Source organism: Ambystoma mexicanum, chromosome 5q, assembly GCF_040938575.1.
Source record: "Ambystoma mexicanum isolate Mex_15411 chromosome 5q, UKY_AmexF1_1, whole genome shotgun sequence".
In the NCBI taxonomy this organism is placed as follows: Eukaryota; Metazoa; Chordata; class Amphibia; order Caudata; family Ambystomatidae; genus Ambystoma; species Ambystoma mexicanum.
The window spans coordinates 820,279,806-820,305,510 of NC_090933.1; the positions used below are offsets into that span (position 1 = coordinate 820,279,806).

The following is a 25,705-nucleotide window of genomic DNA, read 5'->3' on the forward strand; positions in this document are numbered from 1 at the left end:
TAGGCAAGAGTTGATACGGGTAAAAGTTTCCAACTCTTGCATTATCAAAGATGCGAAGATCGCAACTGGTCTGTAGTTGTTCGGATCAGATAAGGCCCCCTTTTTGTGAAGAGGAATAATTATTGAGGTAAGCCAAGATTGAGGAATTGTTTTCAAACAAAAAATGTCATGGAATGTCTCACAAAACATCGATGACCAGAGCATTGGATCGTCTTTAATACGGCAAGGAGGCAATCCGTCTGGTCCTGCACATTTCGACCCTTTCAATTTCTGGATTGCATATAAAATATCTGTTGGACCCAAGGACAACTATTTGGAATTAAGTGACAATCAGGCTGATATTCAGATGATTTGAACTCATCAGGAAGTGCACATTTATTGAGAAAAAAAGAAGTCCAAGTTATACTGTCAATTCCCGAGTCAAATTCTAGAGGCTTTTTCTTGTCTATAGATCTAATAATCGCCCAAATATCTTTTGTCTTCCGCTCACATAACAAATTGACAAATTTTTGATTAAGTTTCAAATTATTAAGGGCCCGGTTTTGAGTTAAAGCTTGCTTCTATTTAGATATGATTTTTTTTGTTGTCATTACATACTCAGAGATATTACTAAACAACTTGGACTTCCTTGCTTCTCGGAGCTCAACATTTCTTGAGAGAAATACATTTCATCATTGTTGATTATGTTTCGCACTACCTTATTTTGCGCCATTGTTACAAGGTTAGATGCAATCATTTGCATATTCCATTTTGATATAATTTCACTTTCATAGCAATTCTGCCCTTTGTTCTTCCATAGATCTCTATTTACAAGGGCAGTGAATCTTCTACAAGTAGAAGGCGACCAATTAATAGATAATCTAGGTCTATCGACTTGAATTAAGGAAAGACAAGATTCTTGCTGTCTCAATTTCAAGTGATCCACAAGGGATGTTGTAATCATTAAATGATCACCCAATCGAGTTTCTACAGTGCTGGTTTTTGTTAGCATGCCAGATAAGTTTTCAGAGGAAAATATATGATCAATCCATGATTGGTGAACCCCTCCTTTCCATGTGAAAGACACATGATTATAATCTGGTTGAATTATGTACACATCCCAACAATTTAGGAAATGTCTCCATACGTTTCCTTTTTGTAGAGAAATCTGAAAGTGTGCTGAATTTCTAGTAATGTTACTATTCGCTGTCCAAAATGATGCATTAAAATCCCCTCCAATAAGGATTTCGGCATAAGGCGTATTGTTCTATGCCTTGATAATAGCATCATTTAGGATTTCACAAGCTGTTTCGATGGGGTACAATATTGGATTCCAGTACAATGAGATTATAAATACATTTCCAGTATGCAAAGAATCAATTTTTATGTCCACCAGTAGAAACAGGTCTGATTCATTTACATGATTGATAGTAAAATTCACTTTAGTGTCAATACAAATTGCAAGACCACCTGCTGGTCTACCTTCTGCACCTCTGGTAGTATGGTGTACACAAGAAGAAAACCCATCAATTTCTATATTTACTACAGCCATGGTTTCCTGAACCAGCAATATGTGAGGAAGGGAATCTTGATTTATCTTATCCCTCCATTTTGCTAGATTCGATAAACCACAGCAATTCCATGATGCAACCCTAAGGTCGTGAATTTATGATGGAACATGTGGTGGATTTATGTTGGCTGCTGTTTTGATTAGTGGTTCTAGCCATTTTAGACTATTCAAGGCGTTCGTAAGCGCTAAGAGTTGTTCCATCATGTTTTTAGATGTATCGTTATCTCAAGATGAATTATGACAATTGTTAATAACAGGTATAATAGGTGAGGGTTGAAATTCTAAGAAATCCATCACAACTTTGATGGTCGAGAAAGCATGCATATTTAGACCAAGTATCTTTATATCACTTTCATGTTCCCAGATCAGTTTTGCAATTATTGGGGACAACATCCTGGAAATCATTCGGTTGTTGTTCTCGTTTGGAAGCCGAATCCATTCAATATCATTTGTAACAAGGCTACGGAGTGAGGGAATCTTGAAGTGAGCGTTCTTTAGAAACAATCGATTAATTTGCACAACTCTATTAATGTTTGCATCACTCTTGCATCCTATAGTATTTTTCATCTTATTCAGAATTGAATGGAAGGTGTGTGATACATTCGAATTAACCGCCTCAGGGCAAACCACTGAATTCATTTCACTCTTATTATCATCGTTTCTCTTATCATCCCTATTCTCAGTAGCCTTGTATGATTGATTTGTCGGTACTATCCCTTCTTGTGTCATTATTTGGATTGCGAATTCTGCTGGCACATCAAAATCTCCTTGTAGGGAGATTGAGGAATCGACGACGTTATATGCCTAGATGCAGTGCGTTCTGAGTTATGTTCAAATGCCTGTTTTTTTTATAGGGCCATTATCATGCCCCACACTTGCTTGATTCAAAATTGCCTCAGCGAGTGGGTGAGTTATATTAGATTTTTCAACTAATGCGACTTGGTTCAAGCATGTCTCCTCAATGGTCTGGGGAGATGACTTTTTCCCGCAGATCCCTCTTTTTCATTATTTTTATCATATCTCAAAAAGATATCAGTTTTCTTCACTGTAATATCTGTGAAAAACGAAGTTAGATTTGGCTGTCTTAACATGGGTGGACTTTGATTATGGTCTTTTTGCGTTGGTATATTTACTTTTGAAGCAATCCCTTCCGAGTCACGGGCCATCATTTTAGAGTCTGAATTTGTGTTTACCAACTTTTCAGAGCTCTCTCCTTTACGAATTGTAGAGCTAATCTGCAAAACTCTTTTGCTTTCCTCATTCAGCTCGCTTAAATTCAAGATTTGCTCAGGTGGCATAACGTTTTGTGAATGTTTACCTTTATTTGTTTGGGTCTTGTTGGAAGTGGGAATTTCATTTTTCACTATTGTGGTTTTTTCTGCAACTAAAGCGCTCCTTTTATTTTTATGTCTTCTTTTTATGGATTTCTGATGGTTCTTTTTAGCTTTTCTTGAAATAAAATAAAAGTTTTCTCTTGGAACCTTTTCTTTCTCTTGACTTTCAAGGAGTTTGTCTTGTTCGATGATATTAATAAGTATAGAAGGACTGTCTTTCCATTCGTAATCAGTTGTGACTCTGATGCTTCTACAGGAGCAATCATCTCATTATTTTTTTCTTTAGGATTCATCTGTACTAGGATTTTTTCAACCTGTAGTATCCTTTCGTGTTATAATCTGGCAACCTCCATATAGTCGATTGGCTCACTCAAGGGATTGCTCATAGTATCCTTCGTACTCAATATTGTCTCTGATGCTTCAGCTGAAGCAATCATCTCAAGAATTTTTTCTTTAGGATTCATCTGTACTAGGATTTTTTCAACCTGTAGTATCCTTTCGTGTTGTCATCTTGCAACCTCCATATAGTCATTTGGTACAGTCAAAGGTTTGTTCCAGGTATCCTTCGCTGTGTCATCTTTGTGATTAATTATTTGCGCGAAAGTGACAGGAACACCATTTAGAAGGAGGGGATCGACCGATGTTTGAGATCCCTTGTCCATTTTTTCAAACTCTGGAGTTCTATTTATTAACTCTTTTTTTTACAATTAAGGCTGCTCTTTCGGGGCAACTCAGGTGATGTTTGTAACATGCCTCCTGTGCTAGAATATATCCTTCGATTTTCAGTAATTTTGCGGTGTTGGCAGTCATGTCATTTTTTAACTCCCGCAACAACAGATGAGAATCTGTTCATGCCCTCGATCTAATAAATTTAGATTTCGCGTGAGGACAGGGAAATCTTGAGTATTTTGCTCCGTCAGGAAGATTTGAAAAGTTAAAAACAGGTATAGATGCGTTCACGTTCCTTTGCGCAGGCATAACGTTTTGAGGATTTGTTTCTGTCGCTTGCTTTGCAGTAGGGGAACTAGTAATGGGAAATTGCAATTTTTGTGCAAATTTTGACTCTTTTTGCTCAGGAAAGCGCAAGGGGCTCATAGGATCTTTCATGATGGACTTGTGAAAATATATATGTTCTCTGTAGCTCCCATTTGTGGCTACAGGCGTCGAAGGACCAAGGGACAGCCGTACTTTCTTGTCGAGATCTGCCATGATTACAGGTGCAAGCATGGAGCTATCTGCCATAGGAGAGTATTTGTTTTCATGTATCTCAGCAGCAATTTTATGGTACATATACGAATTAGCCACTGCTGCAAACGGATCTCACTTAATGTCTTTGTTTGCTTTTTTGAGTGAGCATAGATCTACAACAGGAAGTTTGCTGTTTTGTATCTCCGAGTTACTGCTCTTCTCATTAACAGGTATAATTTCTTCATTGTGCGTAGACATTGAAAGAAAAGAGCGTTTCCCGTTTAGAGAAAGGGAGGGACTGTTTTTTTTTATTTACATTTTTTGGAGATTCAAGATTGGGTTGGGTTTTTGAAGAGCAATCCTTCCGTTTTTTTTAACATTCTAAGTATAGTCTCCATAGGGTTCAAAGGATGAAATTACAATCAAATGGAACTACACTGACTATACTTTGTTAATTATTAGTCGCTTAAATCATTGGGGAGATATTCTTAGAAAAGTTAATAACAACCTCCCTCCTCAAACAATGAACTCACCCTGCAAATGAAAAAAATTCAGGGCACACCATCAACCAACCTTCCACCACACCGCCAAGTAGCTTAAACACTACCTATAGAGCGACTAAATTGTTTAATTCCACATTCTCCGCACCCCGCACCGTGAACAGTAAACAGTACTTAAAGTACTTCAGGGTGCGTGCGCGGGTGCGCTGCTTTGTGGGAATATAACTTGACCAGAGGTGGGTGGGTGCGCCAGGGGGGCGGAGTCCATATGTCACAGAACCCTAAAGGAAATTAAAGAGAAAAGATGTTTCAGCACACAGACACAAAGGTTAACAAAGCCTACACTCGGGTTGCTGAGGGTCACTACATGCACAACGAGCACTGCGTGCACATATGAGCACAAAAACAGTCACCTTCTTTGCTTTCTATCAGTCAGGCTTGTCTTTGCAGCTTGGAAAGACGTCCTCCCGTCGGACACTCGACTGCACAGCAGTACGTGAGCCGTGATGAAAAGATCCGAGCTCTGGTGAAGCAAAGCTCCCGAATCCACTCAATGTCAGCCCACCGTGCCAGAAAACAGTACTTAAAGTATCCTTGGCTTATTGCTTAAATCAAAACTCTGACATTTCAACAATGGTGTTTAGACAAACATATGAATTGTAAGTCATCTTGCGTTAAATATGCAATATTGTTCCCATGTAATAAAATATATGTGGGCAAAATGTCTAGACAAGTGAACTTCAGAATTACAGAACATCGCTCACGGATCAGTACAGGTAACATACATGCTCCTCTAGTCCAACATTATTTAGATGTAAGTCCCAATGCAGATGATATAACATTGATTGTTCTTGAAAGTCACACATGACCCGAGAGGAGGTAATATTGATACAAAGGAACATATTTGGATGTCTAGGTTACAATTATTTATAAATGATCTTAATGACCAAGATGAGAGGCACAGTTGGGGCTGTGGTTAGGATTATTTATTCCTTTGCAAAACAATTCTGATATACTTTACATTGTTTGTATTGTTCAATATGCCCCCCACAGAAATCCATAATGAGACTATACCAACACTTTCTATTGCCTTGACAGCGTACTTCCAGTTCGATAAATGTATGCAGGCCAAGATGGCCGCAAAATCTCACGGTGTGTTAACTGAGGAGCCACGATTTGGGACTGTGAGCAGTGCACACTACGGGACCCAGAGGTTTTGAAGGCACACCATGATTATTTTCAGGGGTATAATTGACTTCATCACAAACTGTGCATTCAGCAAACCGAGCGCCGAGTTTGAAGCGTACACACTCAAGCTGACAATCATGGACACTCGGCCACACAATTAGGCTCTTGGCATTAACATGCTACCTTCAGCGGTTGAGTGTTCATTGTAACAGAAGGGTGTGCAAAGAATTGCCATCTTTTGTTGCAGAGAAAGAAATTAGGATGTTAATATATAACGTATTTATATGCAATTTTCTACTTGTAATTAGATTCTGATCATCAACTACATTGTTTTAGGTTCATTGCTTAATCAACACAAGAATACAGAGCAGCCAGTTTAACGTAACATGTATGTTTTAGTACTACAAAGTGCAGAATTGTGGTGTTTTGGGTTGACCAAGGACAAATATCAATGTTGGCATGAAACACAGTGGATTGTTTAACCATTGGTTTTTTGTTGTTTGGAGACTTAAATACGTCACCATTGAAATTCAGTTGAAATAATTCAATTTGTTCACAGAATTCTATTAGGATCATTGAATCATGGCATGGGTTGTGTTTTCCTGCAGGATCATTGCCCAGATGAAGACGTTCTTCTTATGTGAAGAAGAGATTGTCGAAACAAGTTTTTCATGTATCCTATAGAACGGACAAGCTGGCTTTTCGGTCATAGTGATAACTAGTTGGCAATAACAAAAATGTTAAAGTCCCATGATGCACAATATATGGCAATATTAGGAACGTTGGAGAAAGTGCATATTGGTTAGGTAAAATAAGTGACTATGTTGTGCTCATCATATTGGCATGATGTGTTTGTGCATTTAGTATAGTGTCAATTCATTTACTTTTGTTCACTGACATTTATTCAGTATTGCATTGTTCAAGTACGAGTGTTATGTTATGTTTATTTATTACGCCCACCACTACCACACAGGGCAGTCTCCAGACACTTGCGTGGCTCTGCAAGAGAGGGGGATGGAGAGGTTAATGAGGATAGGGTGAGAGGAAAGGTTCAGAACCAGGAGGAACTGGCATCTGTGAGTGTTGTGTTGCATGTGGGAGTTTGTGTGGGAGGCCTCATTTGTTGTAACCTTATGGCTAAGATTCAGTGGCTCTGGTGCGTGGTTGTGTTTTGTGTTGGTGTTAGTGTGTTGAGTGGGGTTGTGGTGCGTTTGGCTGTGCACACCGGTTCGAAAGTGTCCATAAGAGATCCAGGGTCACGGGTGGCCGTATCAGTAATATTATCCAGTGACTTGGTGTGTAATGCGTTGTTGATGGTTTTATGGACTATGTGAGTGGTTCATCCAGGTGTGGTTCAGCACCTTGAGTTGCTGAGTATGAATATAAAATTGATTCTTGGATTGTTTATGTGTAGTGTGGCTAGCCCATGGTCTGGTATGGCGTCAGTTTAGCTCATTTTCTGGTATGGCATCAGTTATGTTGGCAGAGCAGGAAGGGGAGAATGGGTTAGTAAGTTGGTAGATTCGATTGGAGCCTCAGACGCATCTCTTTGGTTGACGCTTAATGTTATCTTGCCCGGTTCTTGTTTGTGGTTCTTTGGCCCATCTCGTCTCCACTCCAGTTGTATGTCTGTGGTGTTATTGTTTCCGCCGTCCTTCGAGGTTGTCATTGCCAGTTGAATAGCCAGGTATTGAGCCGTTTCCTGAAGGTGATGTGGTCTTCTGTGGTTCTAATTTCTTTGGGAATGGTCTTCCAGATGTTAGCAATTAGATGTGAGAACTCTGTCCTGATGAATTTTCTTTTTTCTTAGTGTTTTGCTACTATGTGTCGGTCGCTGCTGGATCTTAGGCCCCTTTGTGGGCAATACTGATAATCTTGGAGGAGTTCAGCTCCTTGTTTGTGCAAGGCTTTGTGTGCGATTCAGAGTGCTTTGAATTTGATGTGCTTTTTTACTGGTAACCAGTGTAGGCTTTTCAGTACTGGAGTGATGTGGTCTCTTCTGTTTAGTCTTGATAGGATCCTGGCTGCAGTATTTTGTACTCTTTGGAGTTTCTTGGTGAGTCTTTCCGGCATTCCTAAGTAGAGGCTCTTTGCGTGGTCAATTCTTGTGAGTATCAGGGATATGTTTGTGAGGGTTCTGTGAGGGGAAGTAAGGTAGGGGAGTAATCCTCTGAGCAGTCCTAGGAGAAAGAAAAATATTTTGGCGATTGCATTGACTTGCGGTTCCAGGCTTAGACCGTTGTCCATGAGTATTCCTAGGTTATCTACTACGTTGATAGTCTCTGGTTGCGTTCCCATGCAGGTCAGCCAGTCCAGTTGTGGGCTCCCTGCATAGAATCCTGCAGAAGAGAGCATTATTTCCGTTTTTGTCAGGGTCGGTTTAAGGTTGTTCTTTGTCATCGAGTTGTAGATGTCTGTGAGGCAGTTCTTGAGGCTGTTATTTTGTTCCTGGGTTCTGTTTGTTTTCACAATCAGTTGTATGTCGTCTGCGTAGTTGTAGGCGATAGGTCCTTGTGTTCGAATGATTTTCGTCAGTGGGCACATGTAGCGCATTGAAGAGCAGAGGAGGGAGGCTTGATCCCTGTGGGACTCTGCAGGACATATGTTTGGTGTTTGAGATGAAGGGTGGTAGGCATGTTCTTTCAGTTTGGTTTGTTAGGAATGACGTAAGCCACTTTAGTGCAGATTCCTGTTTGCCACATTCCATCAATCTTTTTTATTAGTGTTGCGTGGCTGATTGTGTCAAATGCTGCTGATATGTCCAATAGTATGAGGGCCGATTGGGCATCATCGTCTGCATTTATTAGGTCGTCCCATTTCGATCGGAGTGCTGATTCTGTTCCTCTCATTGTTCTGAAGCTAACTTGTGACCGGTCGAGTATTATGTTTGTTTTGACATATTTAAGAAAGATTCTGTACACATGATTCTCCGGGATCTTTGCTGGGTAGGGCAGGTTGGATATCAGTCTGTAGTATGTAGTGGACTACTGTACATAAGAGGGTTTACCCAAGTAGTGATCATCGTAGCAGTTGACTTTTGGGTGGGCCAACCATGAAGCAGCACTTTCAGAGAAACACCTACTGTAGTGTCCAGGATGGTTTGGGGGTTAAAAGTGTGTTTGCGGCAACACGCTGCAACTTTTCCTCTTTTGGGCAAAATGGCGATTTAAGTGCAAATATGTGTTGCTGGTAAGTCTTGCATTGTTGTTGCAGAGGCCCCACCGTGAGACTGAGAGTTTGTTTGTGAAAAAAAGTGATCACCAGACCACCTTGAGCCGGGTGGTTGGTTCATGGTTTAGGCGATCAGCTTGGACGTGGGGCAAGCAAGTACCTTGCGAGTTCGAATCCAGCCTGGCTGGGCAAACATTGCAGCTATTATCATAGTACACGGAAGCAGACGGAATGGTTTTGTTTTAAAATAAAAGTGTGAGAAGAAGTTCAAACTTGCACTTCAGTGCACTGCACTGAACATTCCATGAAACAGCAGCTGAATTTATTCAGGGGTTTCTATGGCACATCAGAGGGGGCGCGCAATGAGGTTTGTGGAGAGATGGGGCAGGCCAGCAGGGAAAATAGTTCCACTACTTCTTTTCATACATGCCGACCACTCAAAAAAGGAGCCACATGCAGAACACCAAGAGATCACCAGAAATGCATCACATTTTTAACACTGCAAAAAAACAAACAATGAAGACGACATAACTGAAGAACAACAAAAACAGAAGATGATGGTAAAAAACCAGAAGCAACAACCCAAATTCACAACGAAACAAGATATCAAGAGTTAAGAGGATTACTCAACACTGGAAGAGCACAAAGACTGATCAAGAAACTACAAAGACTGCTAGAGGAAATGTGACCAGACAATGAGATAAGTCGTGGGGAGGTGTTATGCTCCACAATTAGGGGAATGTTCCTTTAAGAGGTGTTGGACAGAGCAGGAGAGGATGATGTGGAGAGAAAGAGGAGGAGAAGAGAAGAGTGTGGCTCACACAGTGTTAAAAAGAGACTGAAGGAAGAGGAATAAATATATATTTCTTACCATATTCCGTTTGTCTGAGTCTTCATTACAGAATGCAAATCTAATACAGAACAATGAGCCTCATTACAAGTTGTGCGGTGTCTCAGCAGCAAATCCAATGAGATACCGCCAAACAGAATTGCTGTTACCACCACTTGGCCCCAGTATTACCGCCGGATCATGAGTGGTGGTTAGTCCCCATTAATTGGAGTCCATAGGACTCCATGGGGGATTTTGACGGTATTTCCGCCAGCGGTAATTCTGCTGACTTGGCTGAATTTGGGCGCTAAGGCAGAGGATTTACCTCCACCTTCATGCTGGAGGCTTTTTCTCCACCTTACCCCTGAACTCGTAGTTGGGTGGTGCGGTAATGCAGCAGTATACACTATTACCGCCATGGTACCTCTGATTTTTACTGCACCGCCCAACTCGTTATGAGGCCCATTAATGTGCTCTTTTGCACACATTTCCAAACACAGATTTAATGTCACACAGATATATTTGTTTGACACTGATTGGCCCGTGCTAGCCATTACTGGCAAGTCAACCAAGGTCTTCTAGGCTACCAAAATGTGTTAAATAGCTCCCAGCAATTTCAATCCCTACTCGTCATTATGATACTGCCTCTGAAATATTTCAATGTTTAATGTGTTTGCCTCGAGAACTGCAATAAATGTCAATCCGGAATTGAGCTGTACAATTTACCATGTCCACCCATATTAATTAAAAAAAAACTTCTTGTGGGGACAAACCCCCCCTCCAGCAAATTCCTCCTATACAACCGCCCTTGCGGTATTTACAGGCTCACTTTGCATCCTCACTTGTTTGACATATGGGGCCTCATTATGAGTTTGGTGGTAACCCGCCGGTGCATACCGGCGGGTTACTGCTGAACCATAACACTGTTCCGGCACCTGATATTCCTGTGCCACTGGCCCGGATGTCAGGCGGCGGAAAGTGTAAGTCCCCATTCCCGTCGAGTCCCATAGGAAAAGGGACACAGACATGCAGGGAGCAACGGCCCATTCAGGTGTACTTGTAATCTGGCCTTCCGGAAAGGGTGCCGGTACGCTGCTTCTGAACCCTTATTTCCAGACCGCCAGGCTTGTAATGAGGCTATGATCAGTTAGGGAAAATATTTATGCCCTTCCATTTTGAAAATTCACCAGCTGCCACTACATGCAATTAACCCTTTTTGATCAAATTGGCCATATAAAGTTCCTTCATTGCTGGCAGAGAATGACTTGAAAACAATCAGACCTGTACAATAAAAAAGTGTGGTTCTTACTTTGTGCGTTTCGAAACCATTTGGATTTTTCGCCACTGCCGCCTTTGCATAGTCTCGAGCCTCGTATATTAGTTTCTTCTTATCATTCGCAAGTGGGGGCCTGATCTGGAAAAGGTCACGTGCTGCTCGTGCCTGGCGCCATAATAATTCGGGATCATCACTATTCACAAACATACAAAAGTCAGTTAACAACCATTTCAGTTTTCTTCACGGAAGCAAACACTGGCATGTGCATTTATGTTAATTAAACAGTGGTCACAAAGGCAAAAGTTGCTGAATGTTTATATGCAGTCGGTACAACGTTGTTACATCACCAGGCTTTCTTCTGCAGTTTTTTGCCCAAAATGTTCAGGGTGGGGAAGGTCAACAGGGACTGTATAATAGGGAAAGGGGGGCTTTCGGGTGATCCCCCAAATATTTGTAAAAAATTGTCAATGAGTATATTTGGCCAAAACCTTTCATCAAAAAAGTCAGCGAAAAAACCTGGCGATGTAAGAACATATAACCATGTAGACATTGGGAAGTAAATGGCAAGCAAATCCATATGGCCTAGAATTTAGCAAGTTTCCTGCTCATAATCCATTGTGGTATAATCTGTTCTGCCAAACTGTCATCAAGCAGCCTTGGTTGGATCATCATTTTTTTCTATGGTTATATGATGACGTTAGCTGGAAAAAATATGGTGGACGAGTGCCAAATAATTAAGACCTTAAACCTTATTCTGTCCTCAGCTGCGAGCCAATACAGCTCACGTATTTTCAAGGAGATGGGCTTTCTTATAACTCAAATAATCAAATTAACTGCAGAATTTTGCAGAAGCTGAAACTTAATAGCCATTTTGTAGGTTCTATATCGATAGCATTGCTGTGAATTACCTTTTTGAAATGAACTCACTAATTAATTTACAGGAAACTTGGCTGATGAATTTGCTTTTTCATTTCAATCAGCAAAGAAGGGACCTTCATGCCGCCCGTTTGGCGGACTGCTAACATTAATTAAATCTACTAACATAATTTCTATCATGGGACAAGACAGTATTCGATTTGGGATAATGGCTATGCACATTCGAATTGTGCTTAGACATATAACTGACATATTTACCGGAATGCTAGGTTTGATGATTTAAGCATCTTCATCGATGACATTTTAGGTTATAGCAAAGAGTGGTTGGATAATTGGGAAGGTGGACTAATCTTTTTTTCTGGTGACCTGAATGCCTCTTGTCTCCCATTGCAACCAATAGTGGCTGTGGGTGTGAGAAAATAAGGAAAAGAGCATTGTGGCCAAGTTTGGTATAAGGCCCTAACGGGGATTGGTCTTGTAATGTTAAATGGAGCCTTTGAAGGGGATGTTCCGAACCATTTTACTTGGTGAAGTGGCACACGCTACTCAACATTGGACTATATGTTTGCCATTCAACGTTCATTCGAGAGAGGTATACATCTTAAAATGAATTCCACAGGATTTAGCGATCAATGCACTTTATCGGCCACATTCCGACTGGGGGAAGTGAGGAGTTCGGCCCCCGATTATGTTACAACAGGTCTGAGAGTGAATGTGGCTGGGAATTAGTTGGAATGCATTGGCACTTTTAAGGGCTAATACCTTTTATTTCTTAGTATGATAGCTTTAATTCACAACAAAACTATTATCACAGCTTTTCAGTAGACAACTTTAAGGGCACTGGGCCTCATTACAACACTGGCGGTAGCCGTGCCTGTCACACAGGCACGGCTGCCGCCAGAGTTGCCTTTTTTCCGGCCTCTGGCAATGGTGACATACAGGGCCATGCCGACCTTGCCGGACCCTGTATGTCCCCATTACCAGGAGGTGGAATCCATTACTCCCCAAATGGGAATGGGGAGGTTGGATGCACCGGCACTGTTCATAACGGTGCTGGTGCATCCGACATGCTGTGCTCGCGGGTGCCTTTCTGCCCGCCAGGTCCGTCCTGATGGGCAGAAAGGCACCCGCGAGCACAACTCGTAGTTTGCCAGTCCGGGAACTACGGTCCGGGTAAGGTCTGACCAGGCGTGAAGAGCAGCCCCCGCGAGCAGAACTTGTAATGTGGCGATACAGTGATAATGGACCCGGCATCACTACCGGCGCCCTTATCACTGTACCGCCACAGTTATAATGAGGCCCATTGTGCTTTGAGGAGTCAGCGGGAGGCTGAACACATGCTCTCCATTTTATTTTAAAACTCCTGGGCAGTTTGGCAGGCGATTAATGGGTTGGATAACCCAGATATTAATAGTATCTTAAACCAGATCTCAGAGCAAACATGGGTGAAGCACTACGAGACATTATTTGCTCTGCCTGTGGGTTTCAATGGGTATGTGAATCAGAATCCAGGATTGGGGAAGGAAGAATGGTCCTTATCCGTTAACCCCGTGGAAATTGAGATAATCATTGGGGAAATTAGTTCATCAAAGGGCTCCGGGGCCCAATAAGCGTTTGCATCTGTTATTTAAAGGACATCCAAAATTGTGGGCAGGGATCTTGGCTACTCTATTTGATCAGATTGTGTCCTCTCAGACGTTTCCCCTTTCCTGGGCTACTGCCTTTTATCCTACCCATCCTTAAAAAGGTACTAATATCAGACCCACTTAACTATCGGCCTATCACCATCCTAGATGCTGACAGCAAGGTTTTCTCGGCTTTGCTGTTGGGGCATCTAGAAGGGTGGCAATCAAAGGTGGGGAGGATCTCGAAATGGCAGACTGGGTTTTGTAAGCACGTGGGCACCAGTTTTAATGGTTTTATTCTGAAAGGCGTAATGAACCAGGCATGGTCTTCAAAATATGACTCCATCTTCCTCGCCACGATTGATCTTTCAATCGTGGCGAGGAAGACAGCTGCTTTTGATGCGGTCGACCGGGGCTTGTTATGGACTAAACTAAAAAACTGGGGAATCCCACAGGGTCTGCTATGCCTTATTATTGGTCTGCACCAAGGCTCAAATATCCAAGTCAGATTGGACCAACAAGGTGCCCTCTCTATAAAAATGATAACGTACCGGGGAGTGAAACAGGTTTGTTTGTTGGCATCCATCCTTTTTAATCTGTGTATGTCAGATATTGGTGGCACACTGACTGCTGCTGCATTTATTTCCCCCAAGATTTGTAATATGAACGTTTTATGTTTGGCTTATGCGTACGATTTCATCATTTATGACTGCACTGCAAAAGGCTTTCATCGATTGATCAGAGCATTTGTGAAATTCGCGGATGCACATTCCTTGAAGGTGAACCCAAATAAGACAAAAGATGAGGATAGCTCAGCAGCAAAGTGCTCGCCTTTGAAGCAAGACGACATGGCGCCACACAGGTTCGATCCCCGGGTCCGCGCTTAGAAACCTATGGGTATTAAGCGCGTTATAAATAACCTATCATATCATATCAGTGCACTAGGCGTAAGATTGCCCTAAAATATACATGGCATGTTAATTCAACTCTGTAGAGTGCAGTGGGAATAGGAAAGTGAGATATGAAGTTCTGTTGGCAGCTTCAGTTTGGTTTTCCCTGTTCGCTGAACTTAGGTGTAATTTTCAACTCTGAGCGGTTTCCATGTGCCGTTGCACATGGTTATGTGTTGTTTGTATGTTGTTGCAGTGTGGTGAACGTGCGGTTTGCTGTGCAGCAATGTGATCGTCTGAGTTTCTGTAGGAGAAGAGTTTGCGGAAAAATTAGGTTTAAGTATAGGGTTAGCAGGGATTTTTGTCTTACCTCTTTGCCTTGGTTTCTGTGGTCGGGATCTATGACCATCCTGTGTGCTTTGATAATGTGTGGCATCCTAGTCGGCAGGTACGTTGCGGTGTGGTAATTATCTTCTGTAGAAGTCTAGCAGTATGTGGACATGGGTTGTGGAGGTTTGCCCCCGTCTACGCTAGGGTTAGAGATGGTTGAGTTTGGAAGGTTATGGGTTGCTCCCTTGACTTCTAGAGGGGGCCCCTGCATACTGTGGTATTCCTCTGTAAACTTGGCAGTGTGTGTGCATTAGAGGTCCAAAATGTCCTCCCTACGCCCACCAGTTGGGGATGGTTAGACAATGGATTGTAGGTCCCTCGCTGGGCTTCCTGTTTCTGCCAGAATGTATTCCTACTTGTTCCCTTCTGATTCTAGGGTGAAGAGCCAAGTTTTTAGTTGTTTTCTGAATTCCAGATGATCCCATGTATTTCGTATGTTTTTGATACAGAATTCCATGTTGTAGGAGCCAGGTGTGAGAAAGATGCTCCTCTGAATGTTCTTTTATTGTATGGTTTTGGTTGTAGGCAAATGTCGTAGCTTGCAGGTAGTTTCCTGGGGGTTTCCCAGGTGGCTGCCTAAATAGTGGATTTGGGTTTTGTATCTCTCTTTCCTGTGGGTGGAGGGTCTAAGTGAAGTAGTGTTGGGATATTATGCATTGGAGAGACTGTAGGCATTTGTGTTATCGGTCGGTTGTGGGAGGTGAATAATCTGATCTTCATTCTTAGTTAGCTCGGTAGTGATCAAGCTATGGTTAGTTGATTTCAGGGGGAAGCCGGATGTTCCTGGACGATTGGTGAAGGCCTGGGTTTCACAAAATGTCAGATATAAACATACCTACATCTTAGATTCCTATATAGTGGGAGAAAGGCCTAGTTTTCACAGAGTGGCAGATTTAAACAGACCTACATTTGAGATTACTAGCTAGTGGGAGAAAGGCCTGGGCTTCAGAAAATGGCAGCTATAAACACACCTACGCCTTAGATTCCTCGATAGTGGGAGAAAGGTCTATTTTTCACAGAATAACAGATATAAATACACCTATATTTGAGATTCCTAGCTAGCGGGAGAAAGGTCTGGTTTTCACAGAGTGGCAGATATAAACACACTTACGGTTGAGATTCCCAGCTAGTGGGAGAAAGGCCTGGATTTCACAAAATGGCAGATATAGACACACCTACGTCTTAGATTCCTAGATAGTGAGAGAAAGGCATCGTTTTCACAAAAGGCAGTAACAAACACACCTACATTTAAGATTCCTAGATAGCCTGGATAAAGACCTGGGTTTCCCAAAATGGCAGCTATGAACATACCTACGTCTTAGATTCCTAGATAGTGGGAGAAAGGCCTAGTTTTCACAGAATGGCAGATATAAACACACCTACGTCTTAGATGTCTAGATAGTGGGAGAAAGGCCTAGTTTTCCCAGAGTGGCAAATATAAACACACCTATGTTTCAGATTTCTAGCTAGCGGGAGAAAGGCCTGGGTTTCACAGAGTGGCAGATATAAACACACTTACGGTTGAGATTCCTAGCTAGTGGGAGAAAGGCTTGGATTTCACAAAATTGCACATATAAACACAGCTAAGTTTGAGATTCCTAGACAGCAGGAGGAAGGCCTGGCTTATACAAAATGGCAGATATAAACACAGCTGAATGTGAGATTCCTAGATAGTATGGGAAAGGCCTAAGCTTCAAAATATGAAGGGCTTTTAAGTTTGCTTGGATTTCCACTGGTCTTCCCAGAACATGTCACAGGCGTGTGTGATTGGTGCAATTAGTGCAAGTTTTGGTTGTTTAGGGTGAGTTGAGCCTTAACATGGCTTTTAGTACCTGAAAGTTGTGCCTACCTTATCCATTGACGCTGGTTGATGGTCGTCTAGTCCCCGCCTGGCAGGTGTGGGTACTGGACACTGCCTGGGCAGCTTGTGTTGGTCGCTGCTGGAGTGTCCTGGTCACCGCCCAGATGAGTGGAGGTGGGACGCAAGCTAGTGTTACAGTTGTCTAGATGTGACGCAAGCTAGTGTTACAGTTGTCTAGATGTGATGCAAGCTAGTGTTACAATTGTCTAGATGTGACGCAATGCTAGTCTTCACAAATCTTCTATCTGATTGTGACGCGTGGCTAAACTTCACCATATGGAAAGTTTTCCCTAATTCCTGCACTGAGATATTACGAAGGGAAGGTCATCCCAAAAATGTTATATGGGTTTGAAATACAGGACTTTTGGGTGTTGGACTTTTTGTCTACTCTGGGAAGTTTAATCTGGAAAAAGTTGCTGCGAATACAGAACTGTAGCCTTTTGCAGTGATACGTTATGAACTGGGAATTTACTCATTGCAAGCAAGGGCTAGTTGGAAATGTTTTAATTTCGATCATGAAATCTTGAATTCCCCTGAGAACTCTCACTTCGTAAATTTAAAAACTATGCTGCACAATATGGGGGATTGCTTTTTGGAATCTGCTTCATAACGATTGGACATTTACCATGGAGGAGATGAAAGCAAACAAATCCGTGGAGCAACTTTGTGGATACTTTAAAAAAAAAGGAATTCTTGCCCCTTACCTATCAATTTAAATTCTTGCGCTTTTGCTTGAATTTACTTCCCTGCGGGAGATCTTATTTTGATATCGTCAGGCATCTTCGGAATCAAGAATGTGTAGATTTTGTCAGTCAGCAGTGGATATTGAAACACATAAGCATCTAATTATATCCTGTCTGACACTGACTATGAAAAGAGCAGTCTATTTGAAAAGATTTACTGATATGTGTGTACTGTCTAAGGATGTATCAATATGGGAATTCTGTTTATCTGGCAGGACTACTGCTATTGTTATTGCAGTGAGTAACTTCATGGATGTAGTGTTACCAGTTACTATGATATTGGCATGATACACTTTACTAGAATACATTTTTGTCCTGTTTTTATCATGTTTGAATCATCCAAAGGGATCCGAACTTAATGTAATGTAGAAGGAAACTGGTTGGAAAACGCTTATGTAACGTTTGTCTTTTCTTTTTTGTTTTCTTTCTTTTTTTATGTTTTGAAAATGTTTAATAAGGAAAGAAATTTTATGGATTTTATTCAGTATTATAAGTGTTTTAAAATTGTATCAAATTGTATGCATTTTTAAGATGTGATCTGTGTTTTATATATGCTTTTTTAAAGATTTTCTTAATCAGATAACAAGAAAAAAAGAAATAAAAAGAAAATTGCAGTGGTCAAGACGAAAAGATAGTTATGCTGTGACAAATATTTCCTGTAGGTGAAGTAACCACTGGACTTCCTAGATTTGAAAATAACAAATTTCCCCTCATGCCACCCCCCACTATTTTTATTTCAGGTCTAGGGTCTCAAAGAGTAATGACAGTGTAAAATTGTTCAACAGCCTACGAGAGTCAGCCTAACCTGTGGACACAAGCCAAGCTGCTTGCATGTTTTTAAAATCCTTTTCTGTGCCAGTACTTTGGTCCTGTGGCAACAGTGGCTAGTGCGTATTGCTGACATTTGTTACTCAACTCAAGTGTGAGTGTGGGCACATAAAGCAACACCTCTCTCCAGTCAGTTGGCCTCTTTCCGAAAAGATTTAGTTTGAGCCCATAGTCCCCTTTCCTCCATACTCTTGAGACCAGTGCCTGTTGCAAACAGCGTATAATAGAACTTTGTAGCGGCACCCCAGCACACCACCTCTCTCGAGCACGCAGCCCAATTGGCTGTCCCTTCATCACATCAGAATAGGTGGGCGTAAGGAGGAAAGGGGACTATAGTAAAAGTGCCATTTTCACTATGGTGAGTAACGTTTTCATGCTCTTACGTCCTGTCCCCTTTCCTCCATACTCTTGGTAGATGCCAAAGCATCCCTAAGAATGATAAGGGGGGTTGGTTCCCTTCTGTTCAAATAGGTTTTGTAGATTCGCTCAGTCATTCCTGGAGCTGTGAGTGAGCAAGTAATGCCTGCAAAAAGAACGGGGAGTGGCCACCTTCATATCTCCAGTAATGGAACATGCCTCTGGTATGCAACAGAGACCGATTTTGCCCTCAAGAGACAAGCATGGAGTCCTTCAGGTGGGCTTTTTCCTTTTAACTTTTAAGCCTCAACAATTGTGGAGACCAGCCATGTCACTATCGTGGCTTTCGAAGATGCTGAACCTAGCGATCTTCCACTGTAAGTCACAAACAATTATGCCCCCTTTCTGAATTCTTTCAATGCTCATGCCATCTCTTGAGTGGTGTCCAACGTATTTTCTGCTTATGGGCTGGGAGCCAGAAAGAGGATTGGTAAAGAGATTTCTTCATTGATGTGGAAACTAGAAACAACCTTATTATTAATAGGGTATTTATTGAATGCGGACCTAGCTTCGGGAGTCAATGGAGCACTTTACAGTCATATGGGGAAGAACCATGTGAGGAAGTAGAGAAACAAAGGAACGGGGAGCTAACAACAGGGGAGGGTGCGGGCTGGCAATTTGGCAGGAAGGGATCTACAAGCAAACAGGTGAGGAAACAGTGAAGAACGGGTCACCCAGTCTCAGGTTGGGTGGGGAGTGGAGGTGTGTAGACCTAGGTGTTAGGGATGAGCCATTGCTTGAAGTGGAGGGTCTTGAGTTCCTTCCTGAACTGTAGAAGCAACAGAGTGAGTCTGATGTTGACAGGAAGGAGGTTCTAGAGTATTGGGGCATAGACAGAGAAGGCCTCTCTTCTGGTTCTTTCCTTCCTGAACCAGCAGAGTTCAAGAATGCACATGTGTTTACTTTTGGTGGATCATCAGCCTCCGGAAATGCTGTGTCTCTCAATGAGGTAGATGTTCCAGCACGATTTGAAGATGGTACAGGTTTGCAGTGTGAGCCAGTGCAATTCAATGAGGGCCTTAGTGATGTGGTCGTATTTGTAGCGTGCTTTGATAATAATATATGTTTAATCTGCGCTTAGCGTTTATAGTTCTCTTATTCTGTGCACCAAAGTAATTAGGACTCAGAAAGATGTTTTCAATGATACCCAGCAAAGGCAGATTGAAGCCATGGGTTCAAATGGGTTCAAATGGGTTCAAATGGCTTCTGCATAAGTGCCATAGGACCACATTATGGTGCCATGTGGTGTGAGTGAGACATTCTCCTTGGTGAGTGGAGTCTCAGTAGGCCATTAACATTTATTTTTATTTGATTTGGGTTTGCCAGCAAAACCAACCTTAATTTAGTATTGACATATGCTCCTAATGCTGCAAGCTAAGTCCTGCATGAATCTACTGGCACACATATTTCTGCTTAACAAAATAGATCCTATCATCAAGACCCACCTTAGAGGCATTTTGTCATTTCCTCTATACAATGGCAGAATCGTGTCAATTTGCTGGCTTATCGTGTCCTAGTAGAAACTGAAGTGTGACCCTAATGATCTCCATGTTTCCTAGGGAAAACCTCAGATGACCAAAACCTAGGTCCTCAGGGACCTGACTGCTAAGGAAAGTGACTTTAGGCTGGGGTGTAGAGCCATTCCTTCTGTTGATGCAGATGGTCCGGCCTCTTTGGCAAAATCTAGGGGATCTTTGTCACCAGATCTAAGTACCAAATCCTTTTGGGCCATTTCCAGGAGGCGTACAGCGTGCACCTCCTGTTGAGCTGGGTCGCAAAAAGGTTGAGTATTGGTGTTCCCCATGCCTGATGCCTCAAATATTAGTGGCAACAGCTATCTATGTAGCTTCCACTTATAAGGGGCATGTGATTAACAGCTCAAGACATCTGTCTTGACATTCTCCTCTCTTGCTAGATGGAAGGCTGTGGGGAAGATGGAGTGCTCTAGACACTTCCGTAGACATCTAGCAGTCGAAACAAGCGCTTGGTTCCACTCATTACAAACTGAATTTCATTTACTTCCAGTCCATATTTCAAGCACACGGATTACTGATCGGCAGAAACACACACAGGTGCTAACCAGCATGAGCTGGCCCTGAGGAAGGATATGAATCTGAAATGCATAGGCCATGTGTAGCTCATTTTATGCATCTGCTCAAACAATGATTCTCAACTGTGGAACTCGAATGTAAAACATTTTATGAGCAATTTTTGAAAAATCACCCTGAATGGAGATAACTTTTTGAAAAATTCACTTGAAAGAATCTACTAAAAGAATTATACCACATCCGTGGTATTTGGGAGTGCAGCCCACACCACTGGCTTCATGGCCTAGGTCCTTTTCTTGCTCATATTTTGTGTGCCATTCCGGGGAGGCACCCTACCAGTGGGTTTGCACCCTATTAAAAAATATCAAACTCTTGATAAACTCAGTCTTAACAGAAATAACAGCAGCTTGTGCAACTTCACCTCAACTCAAGTGCTTTAGACACCAGCCACACATTTACAGCAATAAAGGGTTTACATTCCAAATAAAGTTGCTTCTCCTTAACAACTCTAATCTCATTAAACAAACAGAAGACTGTCCCTATGGTAAGTTATGGTCTGGTCACCAAACTGTCCATTAGCGAACATTTGATTAGAGCGAGCATGTCATTGATAACCATTATTGAATACAAAAGAGCAATATTCTTTCTGAAGATTAGTGCAGCAAAAAAAGTTGACCTATTATCTTATATAGGGGAACAGTTGAAGAGAGAAATGTACCCCATTGGGACGTAGTCAAACTTTCTAGATACAATTAAGATAAGTATTGTGGCCTGTGTAGATATGCTGCAGGAAAATCATTTTGTAACTACGTAAGTAAAAAGAATAGTCTTTTATGGGATAGGAATAAAAAGTATGAGAGTTTAGCTAAAACAATGACGTAGAGGATTTGTGAATGTCCCCATGAAGCAGGGAACAGTAATGTCCTATATAACAAGCTTTCCATTTAAAATTCTACAAAGGACTTGTATGTATTTGAGTTTTAATTTGCAGCATAAGAGAAAATGTAGACTGCAAGAAACACGGGTTAATAGCCAACCAAACAATGGGTGTTGGCATGCACAGTACTGGTAGAGAAAATTATTCTGTCTTTTAACAGTGTGTGTGTAATACTATTTTTTTAATATTCTAATCATATCTGGGAGCGAGACAAGAGAGGGGAATAAGTTGCTTTACTGATAACACAGTACATTTTTTACTTTGATCTGTGAGGTTGTTGCATAGTTTCAGTGAGGGCCTGGGCGTGTTGTTACAGCCAAGGGGTGTCTCATTTCATTTATAAAGTTAACAGTTCTTTTTGAGTGCTGGCAGCTTCGGAGATTCGGTTGTCGTAGAATTTCTTTTTGGCCTTGTGGATTTCCTTTTTGTATGAGCGGATTTGTCTTTAGAATTGTAATTTCTTTGCCTGGTCGTATTTTTTCCTCCACTCTAGTTCAAGCGTCTTGTTTTGTCTTTTCATGTCGCTAAGAAGCGGGTTAAACCATTTTGCTTTTGCATGATGGGTGAAAGGTTTTTCCTTGGGGATGTCGCGATTGTTTTGGTGGTCCACTTGTGCAGAAGTTCTGTTTTTGTGTCGAGGTCAGCTTCGTCCAGGGCCATTGTCAGTGGTTTGTTGATTTCCAGTTCTATCAGGTTGCTAGCTCTGATGGTCCTGCACTTTCTTTTCATGATGGTGGTCAGTTTGTCCAGTTGTTTGGCTGTTGTTCTGGGTAGCGTGATTACAAAAGGGATGATGAAGTGGTCACTCCAGAGGATCTGTATTGGTGGTGCTGTGGTGATGATGTTTGTGTTGGGGAAGATTACATCTAGTGTATCATCCGCCGTGTGCGTTGCTCCTTTGACAAGCTGATGTAGTTTCATTATCTTCAATTGTTTTTCTGGTGATATATGTGAGTTAGCGGTTTCTTCTTCAAACCAGATGTTGAAGTCTCCCAGGATTATTGTTCCTGCTCGATAGCTAGGTTGGTAATGGCTTCTGTGAAGGTGTCCACGAAGGTCACAGAATAGGTTGCTGGTCCGTGAACTAGAACAAATTTGAGGTTTGTTTTGGGGTTTGCTGTAGGTGAACGATTAGGGATTCACAGTTTTCGATGCTTAGTGGTTTATCCATTTGAATTTCAGGTGTTCCTGGTAAGCTACTGCCAGTCTTCTTCCTCTTTTGTTTTTTCTGCTTGCCTGTGAGCATTTGAAGTTGTCAGGGAGGCAGCTGTGAAGTGTGATTTTGTAGTTTTTGTCTAGCCAAGTTTCGATTATGAATAGGTTGTCAATACCCCCATCGCACAGGAGGTCAAAAATCTCTGTGGCATGTTTGGACATTGATCTTGCGTTGATTAGGTTACAACGGATCTTTTCGACTGCGTTATGTTTATTTTTATTTTTTGTCTGTTTTGTCTTGCAGTAGTTCTGTTGGGTTGCTTCTGTTTTGCTTACACAAATTGATTGAAGCTCTGTGGGCTCTGCTTCGCCATTGAATCGTTCCGTTAGATTGATAGCTGTGTTTGAGAAATCTTCTACTTCTTCATCTTCTATGTTTTTTTCTCCAATTTATTTTATTAGCAGAGTAACGCAACAAAATCAAATACAGGCATTACATCATTACATATTTTGCGTTCCCCATCTCCAATGTTTTGATGTCTTTGTTGACGCTGCCCTTGTATTTTTGTGGTATAGGGAATGAGTGTGTTGATTTTGTTCCTTTCTCTTTTCGGATCTCCTCTTGTTTTCCTGCAAGGTTCCAATAGGTTTTCTGTCTGCCTACAACTGCCGGTGGCATAGGGGTGTTGCGATGTGGAGGCAGTTGCGAGGTACGGTGTCAGATATAAGGATTTTTCTCTTCTCATGACTTTTGTTTTGTTGGTCGTGTTTGTAGGGGTGTGTTCTGTATTCGTGGCAGTTTCTACTGGAAGAGGGACCGGCTGCATTGGTATTGTTCCTTGTTCTGTGTTTCTTTGGCAGCATCCTGTTCTATGTTCAGGCATCTTGTGGCTCTAGGTGGTCGCACTGCTTGGATTTCTTTTATTTTTTTGGTTTGGTTTACAGGGGCTGTAGCCCACCTGTAGCATCTCATGTGGTTTGTTTGGTGTTGAGTCTTGTCCTTTTGCCTTGTGATTGCACGGTGCACTATGTGGCCTTGTTTCTTTTGAACATAGCTATAATCCCGGCTAATTGTGGGGTAGTTGTGATGTAGTGGGCTGCTGTTGTAGATTGGCTGGCGTGTCTGCATATGAGTGATTTTGGAGAAATTGGGGGTTGTCTGGGTTTGGGTTGTTCTAGGATGCAGGTAGTTTGCTGGGGGTTTCCCAGGTGGCTGCCTAAATAGTGGATTTGGGTTTTGTATCTCTCTTTCCTGTGGGTGGAGGGTCTAAGTGAAGTAGTGTTGGGATATTATGCATTGGAGAGACTGTAGGCATTTGTGTTATCGGTCGGTTGTGGGAGGTGAATAATCTGATCTTCATTCTTAGTTAGCTCGGTAGTGATCAAGCTATGGTTAGTTGATTTCAGGGGGAAGCCGGATGTTCCTGGACGATTGGTGAAGGCCTGGGTTTCACAAAATGTCAGATATAAACATACTTACATCTTAGATTCCTATATAGTGGGAGAAAGGCCTAGTTTTCACAGAGTGGCAGATTTAAACAGACCTACATTTGAGATTCCTAGCTAGTGGGAGAAAGGCCTGGGCTTCAGAAAATGGCAGATATAAACACACCTACGCCTTAGATTCCTAGATAGTGGGAGAAGGGTCTATTTTTCACAGAATGGCAGATATAAATACACCTATATTTGAGATTCCTAGCTAGCGGGAGAAAGGTCTGGTTTTCACAGAGTGGCAGATATAAACACACTTATGGTTGAGATTCCTAGCTAGTGGGAGATTTCAAAAATGGCAGATATAGACACACCTACGTCTTAGATTCCTAGATAGTGAGAGAAAGGCATCGTTTTCACAAAAGGCAGTAACAAACACACCTACATTTAAGATTCCTAGATAGCCTGGAGAAAGACCTGGGATTCCCAAAATGGCAGCTATGAACATACCTACATCTTAGATTCCTAGATAGTGGGAGAAAGGCCTAGTTCTCACAGAATGGCAGATATAAACACACCTACATCTTAGATGTCTAGATAGTGGGAGAAAGGCCTAGTTTTCCCAGAGTGGCAAATATAAACACACCTATGTTTCAGATTTCTAGCTAGCGGGACAAAGGCCTGGGTTTCACAGAGTGGCAGATATAAACACACTTACGGTTGAGATTCCTAGCTAGTGGGAGAAAGGCCTGGATTTCACAAAATTGCACATATAAACACAGCTAAGTTTGAGATTCCTAGACAGCAGGAGGAAGGCCTGGCTTACACAAAATGGCAGATATAAACACAGCTGATAGTGGGCGAAAGGCCTAGTTCTCACAGAATGGCAGATATAAACACACCTACATCTTAGATGTCTAGATAGTGGGAGAAAGGCCTAGTTTTCCCAGAGTGGCAAATATAAACACACCTATGTTTCAGATTTCTAGCTAGCGGGAGAAAGGCCTGGGTTTCACAGAGTGGCACATATAAACACAGCTGAATGTGAGATTCCTAGATAGTATGGGAAAGGCCTAAGCTTCAAAATATGAAGGGCTTTTAAGTTTGCTTGGATTTCCACTCGTCTTCCCAGAACATGTCACAGGCGTGTGTGATTGTTGCAATTATTGCAAGTTTTGGTTGTTTAGGGTGAGTTGAGCCTTAACATGGCTTTTAGTACCTGAAAGTTGTGCCTACCTTATCCATTGACGCTGGTTGATGGTCGTCTAGTCCCCGCCTGGCAGGTGTGGGTACTGGACACTGCCGGGGCAGCTTGTGTTGGTCGCTGGTGGAGTGTCCTGGTCACCGCCCAGATGAGTGGAGCTGGGACGCAAGCTAGTGTTACAGTTGTCTAGATGTGACGCAAGCTAGTGTTACAGTTGTCTAGATGCGATGCAAGCTAGTGTTACAATTGTCTAGATGTGACGCAA

General features: G+C 42.0%; 1 protein-coding gene across 2 annotated transcripts in view; it reads right to left on the minus strand.

Annotated features, from left to right (window-relative positions):
- Positions 1-25,705, minus strand: part of RMDN1 (regulator of microtubule dynamics 1) — an 857,211-nt gene that overhangs the window by 664,174 nt on the left and 167,332 nt on the right. For both annotated transcript variants that reach the window (XM_069621304.1, XM_069621303.1), the window contains exon 3: positions 11,069-11,228. In XM_069621304.1, coding sequence (XP_069477405.1) covers positions 11,069-11,228 — 160 coding nt within the window. The remainder of the gene's footprint in view (positions 1-11,068; positions 11,229-25,705) is intronic.